Here is an 18289-nt window from a genome sequence, read left to right as displayed (position 1 = left end):
TAGTGGGAGAAACAGATGGGTGGAGGTGCCTCTTTAGGCTCTGGTTCCTCAGTGGGTTACATATGAAACGTCTGTTTCTGACTGATGATGTAATATCTGAATCACATAGAAATATCTGCCTTTGTGCACTAAGAAGATCACAACAAATATTCATCTTAATTACAAACCGATCAGGCTCACCTGAGCCATCCCTAACTATAAGCTGGTTCCACAGAGAGGGGCCTGATAACTGAAGGCTCTGCCTCCCATTCTGCTTTTAGGGGCCTGATAACTGAAGGCTCTGCCTCCCATTCTGCTTTTAGGGGCCTGATAACTGAAGGCCCTGCCTCCCATTCTGCTTTTAGGGGCCTGATAACTGAAGGCTCTGCCTCCCATTCTGCTTTTAGGGGCCTGATAACTGAAGGCTCTGCCTCCCATTCTGCTTTTAGGGGCCTGATAACTGAAGGCTCTGCCTCCCATTCTGCTTTTAGGGGCCTGATAACTGAAGGCTCTGCCTCCCATTCTGCTTTTAGGGGCCTGATAACTGAAGGCTCTGCCTCCCATTCTGCTTTTAGGGGCCTGATAACTGAAGGCTCTGCCTCCCATTCTGCTTTTAGGGGCCTGATAACTGAAGGCTCTGCCTCCCATTCTGCTTTTAGGGGCCTGATAACTGAAGGCTCTGCCTCCCATTCTGCTTTTAGGGGCCTGATAACTGAAGGCTCTGCCTCCCATTCTGCTTTTAGGGGCCTGATAACTGAAGGCTCTGCCTCCCATTCTGCTTTTAGGGGCCTGATAACTGAAGGCTCTGCCTCCCATTCTGCTTTTAGAAACTCTGGGAACCACAAGGAAACCTGCAGCCTGAGAGCAAAGTGCTCTGTTGGGGAAATATCCAACTGTGAGATCTTTAAGATATGATGGAGCTCGGTCATTAAGAGTTTTATATGTGAGGAGAAGAATCCTAAATTCTATTCTGAATCTAACAGGGAGCCAATGAAGAGAAGCTAAAACTGATCTCTGCTGTTAGATCTCATCAGAACTCTGGCTGCAGGGTTCTGGATCAGCTGGAGGCTTTTCAGGGAATGTTTTGGACCCTCTGTTCTGCTGCCCTTTAGTCAGAGAAAGTGATGCCTTCAGGTAGCGTTAGAGAGGCGTTAGCGGCTCGCCTCAGAGAGACGAAGCTGATTTATTATGGTCTGTGGGACACAGATGTTGCAGAGATGTGAGAAACACCTTCTTCAGCAGCTGATAGACATTTTCAGTACGTTTACAGGGTAGAGTCTGTGTTTAAAGCCTCTAAATGAGTGTGTTGGATCGTGACAATTTCCTCTTTCTGTCCAGATATCCAAACGTCAACATTCACAACTTCACCACCAGCTGGAGAGACGGGATGGCCTTCAACGCCCTCATCCACAAACACAGGTAGGAACCAGGCGAGGCCGGGAAATGGAGGCTTCTCCGTCCCGGTGCAGAAATAAGAGACAGCAGGTGCGAATCCTTCAGCCAGATATGTCAGGTGACCTTAGTTTCCTCAGGTTAAAACCAGTTTTAATCATCTAATATCTGCAGACTCACAGCAGCTCGTCTCTGGACTCTGCTCCATCCCGTTTTCCTTCCAGGTCGGAGCTGAAAAAGGGACAAGAAAGACTGTTTTTAACATGTTTTTTAACTGTTCAAACCTTTTATGAACTGAATTTCCCTCCATTCTGTCCACGTTCAACAGCTTCTGTTAAGGTGGAAAAGTTCAGGAAACTTTCCTTTTCCCACCCAGAGCAGCTGCTCGTGAGACTTTCCTCTCATTTATTCACCCAGCGTTCTCAGGAAGCTCTCTGTAGACCAGAACCAGCTCAGCTGGGACAGAATCTGCCCAGTTTCAGGCTCAGAGCAGCGTTCCTGTTATTTCCTGTTGCTCCCGGCAGCAAAAGACTTTTTAAGCCGGCTCAGTTTGGTGATCCTGCAGAAGTTCTGCATCAGTCCGAATGCTCCTGAACCCGGGCAGGTTGGAGAATCGTGACGACAGGTTCACCGATGGCGGAGGATGCTTTTTGAAGCATCGTGGCCGGCTGCATCGGTCCAAACATTCGCTTCCTGTCTCTTAGAGTTTAGTCTTTAAATTGATTTATACTTTTAGCTGATGCAGATGGTGCTGCTTTTAGCTGCTTTTAGCTGCTTTTAGCTGCTTTTAGCTGCTTTTAGCTGCTTTTAGTGCTTTTAGCTTCTTTTAGCTGCTTTTAGTTGCTTTTAGCTGCTTTTAGTTGCTTTTAGCTGCTTTTAGCTGTTTTTAGCTTCTTTTAGCTGCTTTTAGCTGCTTTTAGTTGCTTTTAGTTGCTTTTAGCTGCTTTTAGTTGCTTTTAGTGCTTTTAGCTGCTTTTAGCTGCTTTTAGCTGCGTTTAGCTGCTTTTAGTTGCGTTTAGCTGCTTTTAGCTGCTTTTAGTTGCTTTTAGTTGCTTTTAGTTGCTTTTAGCTGCTTTTAGTTGCTTTTAGTGCTTTTAGCTGCTTTTAGCTGCTTTTAGTTGCTTTTAGCTGCTTTTAGTGCTTTTAGCTGATTTTAGCTGCTTTTCGTTGCTTTTAGCTGCTTTTAGCTGCTTTTAGCTGATTTTTGTTGCTTTTAGTTGCTTTTAGCTGCTTTTAGCTGCTTTTAGCTGCTTTTAGTTGCTTTTAGTGCTTTTAGCTGCTTTTAGCTGATTTTAGCTGATTTTCGTTGCTTTTAGCTGCTTTTAGCTGCTTTTAGCTGCTTTTAGCTGCTTTTAGCTGCGTTTAGCTGCTTTTAGCTGCTTTTAGCTGCTTTTAGTTGCTTTTAGCTGCTTTTAGCTGCTTTTAGCTGTTTTTAGCTGCTTTTAGTTGCTTTTAGCTGCTTGTAGCTGCTTTTAGTTGCTTTTAGCTGCTTTTAGCTGCTTTTAGCTGCTTTTAGTTGCTTTTAGCTGCTTGTAGCTGCTTTTAGTTGCTTTTAGCTGCTTTTAGCTGCTTTTAGTTGCTTTTAGCTGCTTTTAGCTGCTTTTAGTTGCTTTTAGCTGCTTTTAGTGCTTTTAGCTGCTTTTAGCTGCTTCCTCATTTCCAGGCGGCTGTTTTTAAACTTTATTCAGCACCAACTACAAACCTCAGTGAAGTTTCACTAATCTCGGCTCTTCTCATTAGAATCATGACGTCAGCGAGGCAGCAAAAGTGCATTTTAAGCGTGTTTTTGGATGAAAGTGAAGCCGCGGCGGGCTCACGGTTAAGTTAAAGTAGTTTTTAGCTGCCTCCAGTTTAAACTTTTCTTCTTCTCCTTCGTTCAGGCCCGACCTGATCGACTTTGATAAGCTGAAGAAATCAAACGCTCACTACAACCTGCAGAACGCCTTCAACCAGGCCGAGCAGCACCTGGGCCTCACCAAGCTGCTGGACCCCGAGGGTGAGCTGGACCCCCCCCACACACTCTCACTCACACACTGGAGGTCGCACATCACTGTCAGCATCTCTGTTTGCAGACATCAGCGTGGACCACCCTGATGAGAAGTCCATCATCACCTACGTGGTCACCTACTACCACTACTTCTCCAAGATGAAGGCGCTGAAGGTGGAGGGGAAGCGAATCGGCAAGGTGACGAATAACCGTCTGCAGGTTTAATCTGAGGAGCCGCTTCTGCTTTTAGTGATGGCTTTGTTCGTGTGATCGGACCAAAGATGGACTTTATCTTTCCTGGAGAAGGAAAATAAAGTTTGTGAGCGAAGCGGCGCTTAAAAACACCCGATTAGAATAAAAAGAAATCAATAAATTAAACATTTCTTACATTTAAAACAAGGTTACACCTTAAATCTGGCGAGAAGCTAACCTCTTTAAATACTTACTTTAACCTTTAGAATTAGACATAAATTATTATTAAACCTTCAGTTTTATACAAACTGCTTCCTGTTAGAATAATAATAATAAGTTAACAGATTAAATAGTTAGTTAAATCACGTTAGTTACTTATAATCTGGTCTAAATCATTAATCTTTTACCTGCTGCCTTCACTATAATAATAATGATCAGATTCTTGTTTTTCCCTCCGCTGTGTCTTCCAGGTTCTGGATAACGCCATCGAGACGGAGACGATGATTGAGAAGTACGAGTCTTTGGCGTCCGACCTGCTGGAGTGGATCGAACAGACCATCATCATCCTCAACAACAGGAAGTTCGCCAACTCTCTGGTGGGAGTCCAGCAGCAGCTGCAGGCCTTCAACACGTACCGCACCGTGGAGAAACCGCCAAAGTCAGTAAACACTCGGTGGCTTCTGTAAACCTCACGTTAGGCTGAGAATATAACTGATTCCCTCTGGTACCACCGGACCTGTAGATCTGCAGGATGTAAACAGTAGTTCTCACCTGAAAACAGGCCCACGATGCACATATTCTGAGTGAAAGAGCATGACTCATCACAAACAAACACTCGTACATCTGCTTTCAGGTCACAGAGACTTAGAAATCATCCCAGTTCACCAGAATCAGTGAATCTGAAGGACATTATTTGCTTTTTAAAGAAGTGAAGTTGTCCAGATTCACTCAAACACTGACAAAAAACTAATGACTCGTGTGTAAAATCCCAAATCCTCTGAAGTTAAGTTACAGTCGGGACCAAAACTTACAGAATAAAGGCCTCAAAGGCCCAGATTTACTAAACCAAGCAGGTGAGGATGGTTCATTGAAATCCAATACTTTGGATTCAGATAAAATTCCACAGCATCTTCCTGTGGTTCTGTTGCACCCTGGAGGCGAACCACGGGAATGTGGCTAGCTGCTAGCTACAGGGCATTTCACAGCATAACAGTCACTCTTTATAAGGACGTAATTCAGTGTTAAGTATCACTTATAATTTAATTTAACTGCACTGTCCACACCTTTCAGACACCAAGTAACCACTGAGATTATTTAGTTATAGGTAAGGAGACCTTCAGATTTAGCTCAAATTATTTTTACCAACTAAGATAAGATAAGCTAAGCTAAGATAAAATATCCTGAGCTAAACTAAGATAGCCTAAGATTAGCTAAACTAAGCTAACCTAAATGAAGCTAAGCTAAGATAAACTGAGCTAAACTAAGATAGCCTAAGATTAGCTAAACTAAACTAACCTAAATTAAGCTAAACTAAGCTAAGGTAAGATAAACTGAGCTAAACTAAGATAGCCTAAGGTTAGTTAAACTAAGCTAACCTAAATGAAGCTAAGCTAAGATAAACTGAGCTAAACTAAGATAGCCTAAGATTAGCTAAACTAAGCTAACCTAAATTAAGCTAAACTAAGCTAAGGTAAGATAAACTGAGCTAAACTAAGATAGCCTAAGATTAGCTAAACTAAGCTAACCTAAATTAAGCTAAACTAAGCTAAGATAAACTGAGCTAAACTAAGATAGCCTAAGATTAGCTAAACTAAGCTAACCTAAATTAAGCTAAACTAAGCTAAGGTAAGATAAACTGAGCTAAACTAAGATAGCCTAAGATTAGTTAAACTAAGCTAAGCTAAATTAAGGTAAGGTAAGAAAAAATAAGATAAATGTAAGTGAATCCCCAGCAGAAAGGGACAGAATTTTTTCTTTAAAAATAGCATTTAAAATATAAAGAACATACATAATTGTATATGTTTGTTCACATAGAAATTACATTAAATTCACAAAGTAAATTTACAAGTAGCTCTAATATAATATTAATATGTGGATTAAATGTTCACATTTAGCTCATATTTCATCAGTAAAATCAGTCATTTTACCTTTTAAAAAGCTTCTTTTGAGTTTTCTGTTGAGTTCCTGTGTTTTACAAACGCAAACAGTGTCATATTTTACATTTAACGCACAGAACTGCTCCCTCCATGATCTCCTGGAAGCTTCCTGCTGGCAGCACACAGCACTGAATATTTCTCTCATTTTAAATATAAACTTTAAATGCTTTGAAAGGAATTTTCTTTGCACTTTTGACCCACTGATGTGATGCAGCTTTGAAGAAATACTTGTTTAAATGTCAAATTTACGCCTATTTGAAAAATGTTGTTTTCGTTTTGCTGAAAAATGGGAAGAACTCGACACAGGAATTCTTGCGTTGGAACATAAATCTGATGAGTTCAAGCTGAACTAACATCCCGATCCAGAAAACCTCCTCATAATAACATAATAATAACAGATCAGCTCCAGAACCTCAAAAAGATTCAACTGTTCACATCTCAGAGTAAACACGAGTCGTTGCTGGTCACTTATCATGGAACTGAAGAGGCTGAGCGAGCAGAACCGGCCGAGTCCGAGTGTTTCAGGAGTGAGTCGGAGCAGAAGCGTTTTAAATCAAACGGGAGGTTCAGATCCGAGGTTCTCAGACTTAAAGCTGGATGTTTGCAGGTTCACAGAGAAGGGAAACCTGGAGGTTCTGCTCTTCACCATCCAGAGTAAGATGAGAGCCAACAACCAGAAGGTCTTCACCCCCCGAGAGGGAAAACTCATCTCCGACATCAACAAGGTAACCGACCGGTTGTTTCTGCTGCTGATGAGTCGAGTTACCAGTTAGTTAGGCACCGGTTAACCACTCTGGTTCTAGTCCAGTCAGCTCTGGTTTCACGTCATGCTGCCTTTAGACGAAGTGGTGATAGTCAGGAATAATTAGGGTGAGCAGCTCTCTGACCGGGTGCGTTTGTTTTAGGCGTGGGAGCGTCTGGAGAAGGCGGAGCACGAACGGGAGCTGGCGCTGAGGACGGAGCTGATTCGTCAGGAGAAGCTGGAGCAGCTCGCCCGCCGCTTCGACCGCAAAGCCGCCATGAGGGAGACGTGGCTGAGTGAGAACCAGAGGCTGGTCTCGCAGGTAACGCACACGGCGGCCATCTTTAATCGCCCTTTATGTCGGTTGGTGAAGATCCCACTTTGGTTCCTTATTTCTTTGTTTCCTCTCCTTCTTTCCTTTCCTCTGTCCTCCCTCAGGACAACTTTGGATTTGACCTTCAGGCCGTCGAAGCTGCTACTAAGAAACACGAAGCCATAGAAACGGACATCGCCGCTTACGAGGAGCGCGTTCAGGTCAGTCAGTCACGGGCAGAAAGTATTGATCGATCTGAGCCTCGATCAGACGCATCAAGTCCTGATGACATCATGAAACCGTCAGCGGGCTTCTTTAGAACTTCCTCTCCTTGTTACAGGCGGTGGTTGCCGTGGCGAGGGAGCTGGAGGCGGAGAGTTACCATGACATCAAGCGCATCACGGCGAGGAAGGACAACGTGATCCGGCTGTGGGAGTACCTGCTGGAGCTGCTGAAGGCCCGCCGGCACCGGCTGGAGCAGAACCTGGGCCTGCAGAGAGTCTTCCAGGAGATGCTCTACATCATGGACTGGATGGACGAGATGAAGGTAGAGAAGGGAGAGGCCGTCGGTCCGAGTTCTGAGTTCTGCAGACGTGGGAATTGGGCTTGTTCTTGTAGCTGATTTAAGCTCAGGTTAGCGACTCTAAAGGTGTCATATGTGATGCCTACGACCCGCGTTTGAAACAGCTCCCAAAACAATGAACAAACTGGCTTAAGGTAAAAGAATAAAAGAAGGAACCATTACTCCTTCTTCAGCTGCTCCAGTTTTACTGTTACTATAGAAACCAGCAGCACGAAAACCAAAAAGGGATTTAAATAATTACCTGGTTTTCAATAAAATGTGTTCTTGATGCGGCTCGTTTGCCATCATGAAGTAGTTTTGTAGATCTTTATAGATCTTTCTAGATCTTTCTAGATCTTAATAGATCTTAATAGATCTTTCTAGATCTTTCTAGATCTTTATATATCTTAATAGATCTTAATAGATCTTAATAGATCTTTAGAGATCTTAATAGATCTTTAGAGATCTTTATAGATCTTAATAGATCTTAATAGATCTTTATAGATCATTAGAGATCTTTAGAGATCTTAATAGATCTTTATAGATCTTTATAGATCTTAATAGATCTCTAAAGATCTATTTAGATCTTTCTAGATCTTTCTAGATCTTTATATATCTTAATAGATCTTAATAGATCTTTAGAGATCTTAATAGATCTTAATAGATCTTTCTAGATCTTAATAGATCTTAATAGATCTTTCTAGATCTTAATAGATCTTTATAGATCTTTCTAGATCTTTATAGATCTTAATAGATCTTTATAGATCTTTATATATCTTAATAGATCTTAATAGATCTTTAGAGATCTTAATAGATCTTTAGAGATCTTTATAGATCTTAATAGATCTTAATAGATCTTAATAGATCTTTAGAGATCTTTATAGATCTTTATAGATCTTAATAGATCTTAATAGATCTTTATAGATCTTTATATATCTTAATAGATCTTAATAGATCTTTAGAGATCTTTAGAGATCTTAATAGATCTTAATAGATCTTAATAGATCTTTAGAGATCTTTATAGATCTTTATAGATCTTAATAGATCTTAATAGATCTTTAGAGATCTTTATAGATCTTTATAGATCTTAATAGATCTTAATAGATCTTTATAGATCTTTATATATCTTAATAGATCTTAATAGATCTTTATAGATCTTTATAGATCTTAATAGATCTTAATAGATCTTTATAGATCATTAGAGATCTTTAGAGATCTGTATAGATCTTAATAGATCTTTATAGATCTTTATAGATCTTAATAGATCTGTATAGATCTTAATAGATCTTAATAGATCTGTTAGAGGATGTTTCTGTCTTGTTGCAGCTCAGATTACAAACCCACGGACCGTAGTAGCACATGTGATCCGTTTGTTTCGCCGCCGCAGGACACGGATCGACGTTTCTTCTTAGAAAGCGTTGATCGGGCCGGTTTTAATCAGCTGGTTTGTAATAAAGTGCTCAGCAGGTTGCTAACAGGGAACAGAACCACAGTTCTGTCGTGTCGGAGTGATGCGATGTGAAGCTTAGACCCACAGTTTGGAGCTTTGACCCGCCTCTTGGCCTGCAGATGCTGCTGCTGTCTCAGGATTACGGGAAACACCTGCTGGGCGTGGAGGACCTGCTGCAGAAACACGCTCTGGTGGAGGCCGACATCAGCATCCAGTCCGACCGGGTCCGAAACGTCAACAGCAACGCTCAGAAGTTCGCAGACGACTCCGAAAGCATGGCAGGCTAGTGCTGTTTTTCTAATTCACGAGTCTGGATTCCAGTAGAAGTAGGTTTCCATCCTACTCCTGAAGAGGAGAGTAATCCCGCTCTCCTCTTCATCCTCAGGTTACAAGCCCTGTGATCCTCAGATCATCAGGGACCGGGTCTCTCACATGGAGTTCTGCTACCAGGAGCTGAACCAGCTGGCGGCCGAGCGGCGAGCTCGCCTCGAGGAGTCCCGCCGCCTCTGGAAGTTCTTCTGGGAAATGGCTGAAGAGGTTATCCTTCTATTCTTCTCATTACTGGCTCTCCAGGCTGTGATTGGACCCTCAGCTAAACCTGTGCAGGACTTCTGCTGCATTTACATAAGGGCGTAACCATGGTGTAGACATTGGGGGGGTCCAAGAAAAACAATTGTTGAGTGCATTATCTACAATTCTTTATTTATATATGAAAAATTGGACATTTAGAACATAGATATATTATCCCTGAGAGGGGGGGGGGGGGTGGAGGGTTTGGTAGAAAATCTCCTGAAGTTCCAGGTGTTTTTGGTAGAAATGCTCCTTAAGTTCCATACTTACCATGTAAGTTCACATCTAAAGGAATAGTGTAATTTCTCCGAGACAGTGACTGCCCCCCCCACTTTGTTTTGGTTAGTTGCTTACTGTTTACTGACCTTAAACACACCTACCAATTACAATTATGCTCTTCCAGTAGTTCTGTAGCAAATAGGACAGCTTCCAATGGAAAACCACCAAATACCCAAAGCATGTTTATGGAAATATTTTAATAAGGACAACTAATGATGTAACAAATTACAGACTTTTCCTTTAACAAAAAATGTGCCGAGGACTTTTAAGTCCAGGTTCAATGTCTCAAAATGTGCATTAACAATGAAAAGTCTAATAGTTTAATGTTATTTTTGTTTTAAGTCTTTTATTTTGAAAGGGGGCGGAAGTTTATTTTGTTGATTCTGTGTTGGATTTCCTGTTCTGGTACAATCTGCTCCGTCAAAAGTAGAAGTCCAACGTAAAGATAAGGAGAGCCGCTGCTGAGACGGCGGCGCAGCCGTTACCACGGTAACACACGGAAATAAGTTGAAAATAAATAAGACATAACAAGAGACCGATCCCTTAACAGGGTTCATAAAAGGAGAACATGCATTTTACATATTTTCTTCTGTATATTGGGGGGGACAGGTTGGTATTTTCTCAATATTGGGGGGACAGGTTGGTATTTTCTCAATATTGGGGGGGGACACGACCCCCCCAAAGAATGCGTCGTTACGCCATAGCATTTACATCATCATCATCCCTGTTTTTATCCTCTTACACAGTCACAGAAACTCTGTGTTACCAGGAAAGATCAGCTCAGATATGCTGGCTGTGATTTTAAATGAAAGCTTTATTTACAGCCTGATGTGGCTGAAAATGATGCTTAATCAGCCAGTTATACCAGTTAAAAAGCCATAAATAGCTGCCTAAGATGATTGATATGAGCTGAAAGTGATGTTTTCTTAAAAGAAGGTTAAATAGTTGATTCCAGTAAAAGTATCCAGAAGATTTTTACTGTGGTGCTGAATGCAGGAAGTCAGGAATAAGTCATGGAAACATCTTTTCAAATGAAAGTTTGTCTGGTTTTGGTGTGTAGGAGGGATGGATCAGGGAGAAGGAGCAGATCCTGTCCTCCGAGGATTATGGGAAGGATCTGACAGGCGCCGTGCGTCTGCGGAGTCAACACAAAGCCTTCGAAGACGAGGTGAGCGGGCGAGCCGCCCACCTGCAACAGACCATCAAGCAGGGCGAGGAGCTGGTGGCCGACAACCACTTCGGCGCCGACAAGATCAAAGAACGAATCCAGGACATCCAGGTAAGCTGCAGCCCAAAGGAGAACAGGTCACATCTGCTTTCCTTTGAGCGACTTTGAGCGTGTTTCCGTCCCGCAGGAGCAGTGGGCGGCTCTGGAGCGGCTCTCCGCCGTGCGTAAAGCCCGTCTGCAGGAGGCCTGCAACCAGCACCAGTTCCAGGTGAGAACGAGCTTCGCTCGCCACCTGTTTCCACCTGGAACATCACAAAGCTTCAACACAAACACGACTTTTCTGAGCTGTGATCGTCTTTCTGCAGGCGGATGCAGACGATATCGACACCTGGATGTTGGACGTTTTGCGGATCGTCTCCAGTGTCGACGTTGGCCACGACGAGTTCTCCACTCAGGCTCTGGTGAAGAAACACAAGGATGTGGCCGAGGAGATCGGCAGCTACCGGCCCGTCATCGAAGCCCTGCACGAGCAGTCCCGGACGCTGCCGCCTGAGAGGGCCAACTCCGAGGAGGTAGAGCTCTGGCAGACGGCGTGAGCGACCCGCCGGGTTTGACCGCCTCTGACTGCCTTCCCTCGGTTCTGTTCGTGTGTCCCCAGGTTCAGAGCCGGCTGGCGGGCATCGAGGAGCGCTACAAGGAGGTGGCTGAGCTGACGCGGCTCCGGAAGCAGGCGCTGCAGGACGCTCTGGCGCTCTACAAGCTGCTGAGCGAAGCCAGCGCCTGCGAGCTGTGGATCGATGAGAAGGAGCAGTGGCTCAACAGCATGGAGATCCCCGAGAAACTGGAGGACCTGGAGGTCGTCCAGCACCGGTAAGAAGCTGACCCAAAGAGTTCTGACCTTAAATAAGCTCATGATGAGTCGCCGATGCAGACTTTAGGCTTCATCATGTCAACAGCAACCTTTTAGTTGCTTTCTTCTGGTTCCACCAGAGGAACCAGGGGCTAAACAGATATCTGGGGAGATATATTATCCCTGAGAGGGGGAGGGTAATACCCAAGAATACCCAGGTTTCACTGCTCTGCAGGCTGCCAGCTCTAACCTCAGTGGAAATGCCAAAAATCTCCTGAAGTTCCAGGTGTTTTTGGTAGAAATGCTCCTTAAGTTCCAGGTGTTTTTGGTAGAAATGCTCCTGAAGTTCAGTTCCAGGTGTTTTTGGTTGAAATGCTCCTGAAGTCCCAGGTTTTTTTGGTAGAAATGCTCCTGAAGTTCAGTTCCAGGTGTTTTTGGTAGAAATGCTCCTGAAGTTCCAGGCGTTTTTGGTTGAAATGCTCCTGAAGTCCCAGGTGTTTTTGGTAGAAATGCTCCTGAAGTTCCAGGTGTTTTTGGTAGAAATGCTCCTTAAGCTCCAGGTGTTTTTGGTAGAAATGCTCCTGAAGTTCCAGGTGTTTTTGGTAGAAATGCTCCTGAAGTTCAGTTCCAGGTGTTTTTGGTTGAAATGCTCCTGAAGTCCCAGGTTTTTTTGGTAGAAATGCTCCTGAAGTTCAGTTCCAGGTGTTTTTGGTTGAAATGCTCCTGAAGTCCCAGGTGTTTTTGGTAGAAATGCTCCTGAAGTTCCAGGTGTTTTTGGTAGAAATGCTCCTTAAGCTCCAGGTGTTTTTGGTAGAAATGCTCCTGAAGTTCCAGGTGTTTTTGGTAGAAATGCTCCTTAAGTTCCAGGTGTTTTTGGTAGAAATGCTCCTTAAGCTCCAGGTGTTTTTGGTAGAAATGCTCCTTAAGTTCCAGGCGTTTTTGGTAGAAATGCTCATGAAGTTCCAGGTGTTTTTAGTAGAAATGCTCCTGAAGTTCCAGGTGTTTTTGGTAGAAATGCTCCTGAAGTTCCAGGTGTTTTTGGTAGAAATGCTCCTGAAGTTCCAGGTGTTTTTGGTAGAAATGCTCCTGAAGTTCCAGGCGTTTTTGGTAGAAATGCTCATGAAGTTCCAGGTGTTTTTAGTAGAAATGCTCCTGAAGTTCCAGGCGTTTTTGGTAGAAATGCTCCTGAAGTTCCAGGTGTTTTTGGTAGAAATGCTCCTTAAGTTCCAGGTGTTTTTGGTTGAAATGCTCCTGAAGTTCCAGGTGTTTTTGGTAGAAATGCTCCTGAAGTTCAGTTCCAGGTGTTTTTGGTTGAAATGCTCCTGAAGTTCCAGGTGTTTTTGGTAGAAATGCTCCTGAAGTTCAGTTCCAGGTGTTTTTGGTAGAAATGCTCCTGAAGTTCCAGGCGTTTTTGGTAGAAATGCTCATGAAGTTCCAGGTGTTTTTAGTAGAAATGCTCCTGAAGTTCCAGGTGTTTTTGGTAGAAATGCTCCTTAAGTTCCAGGTGTTTTTGGTAGAAATGCTCCTGAAGTTCCAGGCGTTTTTGGTAGAAATGCTCCTTAAGTTCCAGGCGTTTTTGGTTGAAATGCTCCTGAAGTTCCAGGTGTTTTTGGTAGAAATGCTCCTGAAATTCCAGGTGTTTTTGGTAGAAATGCTCCTGAAGTTCCAGGTGTTTTTGGTTTAAATGCTCCTTAAGTTCCAGGTGTTTTTGGTAGAAATGCTCCTGAAGTTCAGTTCCAGGTGTTTTTGGTTGAAATGCTCCTTAAGTTCCAGGTGTTTTTGGTAGAAATGCTCCTTAAGTTCCAGGCATTTTTGGTTGAAATGCTCCTGAAGTTCCAGGTCTTTTTGGTAGAAATGCTCCTGAAGTTCCAGGTGTTTTTGGTTGAAATGCTCCTGAAGTTCCAGGTGTTTTTGGTTGAAATGCTCCTGAAGTTCCAGGTGTTTTTGGTTGAAATGCTCCTGAAGTTCAGTTCCAGGTGTTTTTGGTTGAAATGCTCCTGAAGTTCAGTTCCAGGTGTTTTTGGTAGAAATGCTCCAGAAGTTCCAGGTGTTTTTGGTAGAAATGCTCCTGAAGTTCCAGGTGTTTTTGGTAGAAATGCTCCTGAAGTTCCAGGTGTTTTTGGTTGAAATGCTCCTGCAGTTCCAGGTGTTTTTGGTTGAAATGCTCCTAAAGTTGCCTGTTGGGCTGTTATCGGTCCAAACCAGCTGTGATGTCCTCCTCCTGATGGTCCCGCCTCACTGACTCTGTCCAGGTTCGAGAATTTGGAGCCAGAGATGAACAGCCAGGCTTCCCGGGTGGCCGTGGTGAACCAGGTTGCCAGGCAGCTGATGCACAGTGGACATCCCAGTGAGAAGGAGATCAAAGCCCATCAGGACAAACTCAACACCAGGTAATCCGACTAATACTAAACCGGCTCAGAAACTGGACCGTTGGGTCATCGAACCAGACTTTAACTGGATATTAAACCAAACTTCATGGGATTAAACTTGATTTAATACCTTTGAAATATGTATTAATTGAATATAATTACCTTAATTTATCAAACTTTAAATTAAAAAGGTAAAACTTCAGAGTTCATGTGTTGAAAGTAATTAAAAAACTAACTTTTTTAATATCTTGTCAATATGATCAGATTTAAAGATGTGCCAATATTTTACTGACCGAGTTTATCAGTTAACTTTAAGATTAACCAAGTAACTAATCGGGTTACTAATCTGTAACTAATCGGGTGACTAATCAGGTAACTAATTGGTAACTAATCAGATGACTAATTGGTAACTAATCAGATGACTAATTGGGTAACTAATCAGATGACTAATTGGTAACTAATCAGATGACTAATTGGTAACTAATCAGACTAATTGGTAACTAACCGGGTTACTAATCTGTAACTAATCTGTAACTAATCAGGTAACTAATTGGTAACTAATCAGATGACTAATTGGTAACTAACCGGGTTACTAATCTGTAACTAATCGGTAACTTATCGGGTAACTAATCAGATGTCTAATCGGGTGACTAATCAGTTAACTAATCGGGTGACTAATCGGGTAACTAATTGAGTGACTAATCATGTAACTAATCAGATGACTAATTGGTAACTAATCAGATGACTAATTGGTAACTAACCGGGTTACTAATCTGTAACTAATCGGTAACTAATCAGGTAACTAATTGGTAACTAATCAGATGACTAATTGGTAATTAACCGGGTTACTAATCGAGTGACTAATCAGATTACTAATCGGGTGACTAATCAGGTAACTAATCAACGCCATTACAGAGCAGGCAGAACAGGTCTGACTTCCTGATGAACAGACCAATCAGACGGCACTAATGGTGTCTGTCTCCGTCCAGGTGGAGTCAGTTCAGAGACCTGGTGGACCAGAAGAAGGAGAACCTGAACTCAGCTCTGGGAGTCCAGAACTACCACCTGGAGTGTAACGAGACCAAGTCCTGGATCAAGGAGAAGACCAAGGTACCAAACAGAACCAGTCGGCTCAGAACAGACAAACCTGTTAGTGAATGAGACCTGAGGTGGGGAGAAGCTGACAGCATCTGGACTGTCACTGGGAAAAATCAGAGCAGGAACAATTAGTCTCAGGAATTATCAATCTCAAACATCAGAGACTGTTATCGGCGCCGGTAACCTCCTCTGATGTGGTCCCGCAGGTGATCGAGTCCACCCAGGAGCTGGGGAACGACCTGACCGGCGTCATGGCTCTGCAGAGGAAGCTGACGGGGATGGAGCGCGACCTGGTGGCCATCGAAGACAAGCTGGGCGACCTGGGAAAGGAGGCAGACCGCCTGGCCTCCGAACACCCGGAGCAGTCTGACGCCATCAAAGGGCGCCTGGCCGAGATCACGGGCGTCTGGGACGAGATGAAGGTTGGAGACGTTAGGATTGAGGTTTTACAGTGTGGTAGGGGTTGGTTCCAGGGAAAGGCCCGAGGATAATCTGTCCCGATAACTGAAACAGAGTCTGGTCTGTTAACAGGACACCCTGAAGAACCGCGAGGAGTCCCTGGGCGAGGCCAGCAAGCTTCAGCAGTTCCTGCGCGAACTGGACGACTTCCAGTCGTGGCTGTCGCGGACGCAGACGGTCATCGCCTCCGAAGACAGGCCGAACACGCTGGCCGAGGCCGAGAAGCTGCTGGCCCAGCACGAGGGCATCAAGAACGAGATCCGCAACTATGAGGAGGACTACCAGAAGATGAGGGACATGGGCGAGATGGTGACGCAGGGCCAGACGGACGCGCAGTACATGTTCCTGCGGCAGCGGCTGCAGGCGCTCGACACCGGCTGGAACGAGCTGCACAAGATGTGGGAGAACCGGCAGAACCTGCTGTCCCAGTCCCACGCTTACCAGCTGTTCCTGAGGGACACCAAGCAGGCCGAGGCCTTCCTCAACAACCAGGTAACCTCACACACATTCGGGAACAAAGACGGCCTTTAAACGTGCTGGAGGAGCCGACGTAAGGCGGCACAGATCACAGTAATGGTGGGGGGGGGCTCGGTTGGGATTCGGTTGTGTGGTCTGACCACAGAGGGAAAAGTTTTCTTATGGATGCTGCGAGGTCAGCAGGTGAATCCCTGATCCAGGTCTCCACCACATGGGTTCGATTTGGTCTGACAGTCTGCCCCAGTGCATGCTGGGATACGGCTCTGACTCTGTACAGGTTAAGGTCTGTGCTGACTAAATGTCAGAACAAATGAACCAAACTGGGTTTAGTTTCTTCTTCTTCTTTCAATCCTTTGATAAACATGACTTCATCAGGTCGTCTGGCTGAGATGAAGTCGCTTTTTTAAAGAGAAACCGAAGGACTCGAAGGTTTTTATACTGTAATCGGACTCAATCTGCACAAAGAGCCAACAAAAATAAAGCAAAATAACCACAAGAAAAGCATATAACCTTAAAATAATCCAGAATCCAGCTTATAAAGACCTGAAATAATGATCAGTGTCGCTGTTAAAGCTGCAAACCTCCTTAGTTTTGTGTCACATGTTGATAATTATTCTATAAGTCTCGGTAGAAGTGATGTGCTTTGTAGCCCTGAACGGATTTAAAATCGATCACTTTATGAATCTCTCCTTTTTCCACTATGAGAAGGATCGATGCTGCCATCTGCTGGTTGAAAGCCTTCATTGCAGCAACATTCTGTTAAAAAGAAAAAGCTCCAGATTTCACTTATTTAAACCTGCGTCCTGCTTTCTAAAAGCACCAAAAACAAGTCAAACTTATTGAGAATGTTTTAAAGCTCGTAAGATCTGGTCATAATGGTGTTGAGCGTCTTAATAAATAAGCAAACTACTTATTAGAAGTTAGAAACCCTGGAAATATATATTATTTAATGTCATTTCTACCAACAGCGATGCTGGTCTGGTGTTGCATTATATTTAAAGGCATTTTGAAAAAGATCTTGCTTTTTAAATCAATTCAGCCCTTATGAAAGTGAAATGCTTTGTTTTCTCCTGGGACCAGGAGCAGATCAGCAGGCAGCTTTACTGCATTTCTCTGTGAGTTTCCCTCACTGTCTCCAGAAGTTCTCACTTAATAATGTTTCTTATGATTTACCCGCTGCACTGTATGTGCTTGAGATCATTTTATCCACAAACCCTCAGTTTTCAGAAGCTTTTTTATTTAATTTCAGATGGATAAACATCGGTGGACACTCAGTAACTGTTTGGGTCCATATAAAAACACTTTATTTTGTATTTCTCCGGTTAAATTCGGCAGATTTCAGTATAAAATATAAAGTTGAATATTTGCAGAGCAACGCCATCATGTGTTCAGGATATGTTGAAATATTTCCCGCTCAGCAGCTGGACCTCAGGATCAGGACAGGAGGATCTTTTTAGATCCTTTTTGAATGCAAACAGCAGCCTGCTGTGGATGAATGTGAGATTCAGCTGAAAGTTGTTGGTCTGTTGCTCACTTTAACGTCACCATCAGTCTTTAATCTAAAGTTTCGACATGTTTAATCGAAGCTCAGGCTGTAACATCTGGCTTGTGTTCCTCATCAGGAGTACGTTCTGGCTCACACCGAGATGCCCAGCACTCTGGAGGGGGCCGAGGCCGCCATCAAGAAGCAGGAGGACTTCATGACCACGATGGACGCCAACGAGGAGAAGATCGGCAGCGTGGTGGACACCGGCCGCCGCCTGGTCGCCGATGGAAACATCAGCGCCGAGCGCGTCCAGGAGAAGGTGGACTCCATCGACCAGAGGTGACCTGAGGTTTGTCCTGGGCATGTCATCGCTTGCTGTTGGTGTTTTTTAACGCGTTGTTTCTGCCCGGCAGACACAAGAAGAACCGACAGGCCGCCAACGACCTGCTGATGAGGCTGAAGGACAACAGAGACCTGCAGAAGTTCCTGCAGGACTGCCAGGAGGTAAATCCCAGACGATAACCTCCTCAGAGGACAGGCCGCAGTCCTCCATTGGTGATTAACTTCCTGTTTGTCCGCAGCTGAACCTGTGGATCAACGAGAAGATGCTGACGGCTCAGGACATGTCGTACGACGAGGCCAGGAACCTGCACAGCAAGTGGCTCAAACACCAGGCCTTCATGGCCGAGCTGCAGTCCAACAAGGAGTGGCTGGACAAGATCAACAAGGTGAGCTGTGAACCAACGGGTTCCTCCAGGTG

The 18289-nt window shown here is 44.0% G+C and overlaps 1 protein-coding gene across 2 annotated transcripts in view; it reads left to right on the top strand.

Annotated features, from left to right (window-relative positions):
• LOC140312709 (spectrin beta chain, non-erythrocytic 1-like) overlaps positions 1–18289 on the top strand; it is a 110824-nt gene that overhangs the window by 54499 nt on the left and 38036 nt on the right. For both annotated transcript variants that reach the window (XM_072390493.1, XM_072390492.1), the window contains exons 5-25: positions 1318–1398; positions 3252–3367; positions 3444–3556; positions 4021–4208; positions 6314–6431; positions 6612–6770; positions 6887–6982; positions 7102–7308; positions 8893–9055; positions 9159–9310; positions 10683–10901; positions 10978–11058; positions 11156–11362; positions 11449–11660; positions 13893–14030; positions 14999–15119; positions 15314–15529; positions 15639–16058; positions 17666–17868; positions 17943–18033; positions 18111–18257. In XM_072390493.1, the coding sequence (XP_072246594.1) occupies positions 1318–1398; positions 3252–3367; positions 3444–3556; positions 4021–4208; positions 6314–6431; positions 6612–6770; positions 6887–6982; positions 7102–7308; positions 8893–9055; positions 9159–9310; positions 10683–10901; positions 10978–11058; positions 11156–11362; positions 11449–11660; positions 13893–14030; positions 14999–15119; positions 15314–15529; positions 15639–16058; positions 17666–17868; positions 17943–18033; positions 18111–18257 (3448 nt within the window). The remainder of the gene's footprint in view (positions 1–1317; positions 1399–3251; positions 3368–3443; positions 3557–4020; positions 4209–6313; positions 6432–6611; positions 6771–6886; positions 6983–7101; positions 7309–8892; positions 9056–9158; positions 9311–10682; positions 10902–10977; positions 11059–11155; positions 11363–11448; positions 11661–13892; positions 14031–14998; positions 15120–15313; positions 15530–15638; positions 16059–17665; positions 17869–17942; positions 18034–18110; positions 18258–18289) is intronic.

This window comes from Leuresthes tenuis, unplaced genomic scaffold, assembly GCF_036924035.1.
Source record: "Leuresthes tenuis unplaced genomic scaffold, fLeuTen1.0.hap1 SCAF_8, whole genome shotgun sequence".
NCBI classification, from domain to species: domain Eukaryota; kingdom Metazoa; phylum Chordata; class Actinopteri; order Atheriniformes; family Atherinopsidae; genus Leuresthes; species Leuresthes tenuis.
Note: the sequence above shows the minus strand (reverse complement) of the source record. Positions and strands in the feature narration are given on the sequence as shown.